Genomic DNA, 4458 nt, shown 5'->3' on the forward strand with positions numbered 1-4458 from the left:
AAAACGGCGTAGGCGCTGTACCTTCTCGCGCAGGTTTGTAACATCTCCGCTCCACCAGTAACACGAGTGCCGGCCCCGTCTGGCGGTTCTTTTGGGCATACCCGTGTCTCACCACTCCTTGACGACACGTCTCATGGTACCTCCTACAAGAGCCTCAACTTCCGCCGAGTTGGTGATCTTAGATAAATTGGTGGGAGGGGGCGCGCTTGTCATGTCTTCCCGCAACAAATCTTGGTGGAGCTTCGCCACGTTTCACCCAGCTGTGCGCTCTCGAGGCAGTCCTCGCAAGTTTGCACCATGTTCCTCATTAATTATGAAGCTGATATATTGGTGATAACTAGCCGTATAGTCCTCCAAAACCTGCCAGTCAGACACCAGCGCCGCCATTTGTCACGACGCTAGTGTAAGGTCGATGATCGTGCCCTGATTTCCGGTTCGCCTGAACGTTGCTGAACTACCAGAGTTTATGACGATGAGATCTAGCCTCGTAGCCATCTCTAGCACCACCCGCCTCCTGTAGTCGGTTCTCGGCTCCCCCCGAGTGATGGCCTTATAGTTGAAGTCGCCAGCTAGGACTGTGTCACCATTTTCTCCGCACACACGAATAGCATCCTCGAGCTCGGCAAGCCACCCTCTAAAGACGCCGATCAACATATTAGGGGAAATGTAGCAGCTCACGTAGAATACACTTTCACTCTTTATCCTCACGAAACTGTCCCCACCTACGGAATCGGAAACAGGGAACTTGTCGTTGCGAATCAGGATGGCCGCGCATACAGTCCTGTCGCAGTACCAACCCTGACCCGGTAACGTGCGGAACGGCTCGTTTATGAAAAGTAAGTCCACACCCCGGGCACGGGAAAACTGGTCCAGCAGATCGTGTGCAAGCACGATCCTATTAAGGTTTACTTGCAGGATCACCGCCACTTCCGCCAAGCTGCTTCTACAGACGCCTGAGGCGCTCGACATCTGGCAGTCCCATCGACGCGTCTGGTGTCCGGTTTCGGAACCACGCTTTCGCACAGAAAACAGCTCACTTCTTTTTTGAAGCAGTCTCGTGCCACATGGCCCCTGTCATCATACCTTCAGCACGCCCCAGTCCTGTTAAGTCCACAACGCTGCCTCGCAATGTGTCCGAAACCCAGGCATCTGAAGCAGCACTCAACTGTTGGCCTCGGGCACATAGTGCAGTTTATCCAACCTAACTTTATGTGATCCCTCTTATCAAGAATAGGGGCCACCGTCGCAGGTGCCTCGACGTAGGCTATGCGGTTTCCTCTGTTGATCCTAGAGGATAGCCACACAGCCATACCAGGGGTGGCGCCTTCGTTGAAGCAGCCCCTTGTTTCCACCTCGAAGTCCTCCCTGGTCACCGTTGGATCAACGTCCCTGATCTCCCAGGTCAGGCTCGGGGCAAGGGTTTTTACACCACCCGCGTCTGCCACAGCACTCCTTAGTGCCTCGGCAAACACATCGTGGCGCTCAGGCGCAGTGTTTCTCAGCTCACCGAGGACACCTCTCACCCTCGTCTCTCTGACAGACCCCACGTCCGTCCCGAGCCCGGCCACGTCGACCTTCTTCATCAGGGTCAGGGCCTCGACATACTTTTTGCCTTCTGCTGGCACAACCAAAATCGCCTCGGGCCTGATCCTGCGGCGCTTTTTCTCGGCGACTTTAGGGGGAAGGCGTAGCACCGTACCCCCAAGGGGCTTAATCCCCTCAGCCTTTCCTTTTTTCTTTCTAGCCTTTTTTCGGACCTTCGTCCACTCGGCCTGTTTAGCTGGATCATCAGTCACTCCACCTTCTGTATGCGGCTGAGGTCCAGACTATTTTGCCTTTTTTAGGGCCTTTTCTGGCGTCTGTTTTGAGCTCGGGGTCTCTCCCCCTCATCCTCCCTTTATCTTTGCTCCTTTTAGAGTCTTCCTTTGTGTGCTGCTTAAGGGCATAGCTAGTCCGTTTCCCCGAGTCTTGCCTGGAAACGCTTGAGGACACCTATAGCAGTCACCACCAGCACGACGTTGGCACTTATGGTACCCACCGTGTTAGGGTGCTTCACCATAAGCGTGCTTAGCTGCTCCATTGCCTTCACGAGTCCGTCAAATGCTGCATCCACAGCTATGTCCGACTCCGCCCCCTGGTCTGGCTTCTCCGCACCGTTTTGGACAGGGAATTCCCTCCCGTCACTCACTCCTTTTGCTCCTTCCTTGGTTGTGTTTATGTGGGCCATATCTGCAACATACAAGCTTCATCCTAAGGTTTCCACCGACCCATCTGGATCCCTCAGCCAGTGGAGGCTGCCCTCCATCCCCAACACGTGCCTAAAGGGTGGTTTCGGACCAGGTGGGTAACCTCAAGATATAGCACGCCCTACCACGCTAGGCAACCTCCACTTCCTCGAGCATTACGCCCCAACCAAGAAGCGATCCACTCTCTGGAGAGTTTCCGGCAGACATCACGTGGCAGAACGCACTCACCACACTGGAGAAGCCGAGCTGCCAAGGCAAGCCAGTAATGCCAGGCCAGCAAACCCACCATCCCAAACAAAGATTCACCGAGCCGAGAAAGCACAAAAGCCGAGCAGAAGCTACACCACTCTCGCACGATCCCGGCCCCACAACCATCCGTTATCATGAACGGATCAAAAATAACATTGATGGAATTCATGAAAATACAATTTATAGATAGTCTTAATTATTTTTATTTACCTTTTAGCAGCTTACCCAAGTCGTACGATCTGTCAAAAATTGATAAAGGTATTTTTTTGAATTTTTTTAACAAGCCCGAAAATCAATCGTACATAGGTTTTCTACCGCCACTTGATATATATTCACCTGATAGCATGCATATGAAAGATCGAGGTCAGTTTTTAAAATGGTACAATGAACAAGTAGAAAATAATCATATATTTGACTTTAAAAATGAAATTATAAAATACTGTAGGCAAGACGTCAAAATTTTAAGAATATCTAGCTTAGCTTTTCGAAAAGCCTTTGCAAAATTCGAGATGGAGCTTTTTGGGGAATGCGCAACGATCGCTTCGACCAGCATGCGTGTGTATTGAAAAAAATTTCTGAAAAAAAATCAAATTAGTATAATACCACGAAAAGGTTACAGAATGGCTAACAATCAATCTGAAATAGCTTTAAAAATGGCCTTATTGGATGAAAAAACACGTTCTCCAGCGATTAATCGAACACGTTGAACACTCCCACGAGAGTTGCTTACCAGAAGGTATCCTTTTCGATGGATACTGTACTCCTCTAGATGGTGTGCATGATCTTTGTGGAATCGTATTACAATTCCAAGGTTGCTTTTGGCACGGCTGCCCACGGTGTTACCGAATAAACCGAGATACCATTTTGACGACCGGAGATACAATGGATGTTAGATATAAGAAAACTGTCACGATTAACGAAAAGATAAGAATGTCTAATTATGAGTTGATAGAAAAATGGGAATGCAACTTTAACCGAGAAATACGTGAAAACGAAGAACTTTCAAATTTTATTCGAGAAATTCAAATTATTGGAGTAGAAAACCATTGAATCCACGTGATGAATTTTTCGGTGGTCGAACAGGAAACACTGTAAAAATTAACGATTGTCAGGATGGAAAAAAAATTAAATACGTTGACGTATGCTATTTGTATCCATATATATGCAAACGAGGTATATTCCCCGAGGGTCATCCAACGTTATACTCTAACGAAGGGGAGTGTAAAAGAATAATAGGTGATGGCAATGATATTTCCCAAGAGAACGGATTAATTCTGTGTTATGAACTACCACCTAGAACCTGTATTACCGGTGAAAATGCATGGTAAGCTAATTTTTTCTTTGTGCCGTACGTGTTGCGAGAATATGCTTCAAGAGCACTGTATCCACGACAATGAAAGAGACCGCATTTTAAGATGTACGTGGGTATCCGAAGAAGTCAAAGTGGCTGTTCGCGTAGGTTATATCATTAAAAATGTTTATGAAATATATCAATATCAGGTAACAAAGTACGATCAAGAAACAGACAAAGGAGGATTATTTACACATTACATTAACGAGTTTTTTAAACAAAAAACATTAGCTTCGGGTTATTCACCTACCTGTATATCTAATGAGCAAAAGGAGTTCTACATCGACGAAATTCATAGAACTGAAGGAACAAATCTCGACAAAAATGAGATAAACCTTAATTCTGGCTTAAGATCCGTTGCAAAATGATTACTCAATTCTTTGTGGAGTAAATTTGGTCAACGTGAAAATTTGACAAAGACTGAGATGGTGACGGCCCCAGAAAGATTAATGGAATTACTTACGAGTGCAGAAATCGATGTAAATGGTGTTTGACCCGTCAACGATGATACATTGTACGTTAACTGGAACTATAAGACTAAGGCCTTGACGTCATTACCATCAAGTAACGTTGTGGTTGCTGCTTTTGTGACAGCACATGGATGCTTAAAGC

The 4458-nt window shown here is 46.9% G+C and overlaps 1 protein-coding gene across 1 annotated transcript; it reads right to left on the bottom strand.

Annotated features, from left to right (window-relative positions):
- Positions 1-390: 390 nt before the first annotated feature.
- Positions 391-969, bottom strand: LOC149374103 (uncharacterized). The gene has a single exon (XM_089594435.1). It carries the CDS (start codon positions 967-969, stop codon positions 391-393), a length of 579 nt encoding a protein of 192 aa, XP_089450561.1.
- Positions 970-4458: the final 3489 nt, after the last annotated feature.

This window comes from Copidosoma floridanum, unplaced genomic scaffold (assembly GCF_036245765.1).
Source record: "Copidosoma floridanum isolate Cflo_tuat_1 unplaced genomic scaffold, Cflo_Japanese_pri ptg000021l, whole genome shotgun sequence".
NCBI classification, from domain to species: Eukaryota; Metazoa; Arthropoda; class Insecta; order Hymenoptera; family Encyrtidae; genus Copidosoma; species Copidosoma floridanum.

What these genes read in the sequence shown, in the direction of transcription:
- LOC149374103 (XM_089594435.1), bottom strand. Translation starts at nt 969, where the DNA reads ATGTCGAGCGCCTCAGGCGTCTGTAGAAGCAGCTTGGCGGAAGTGGCG.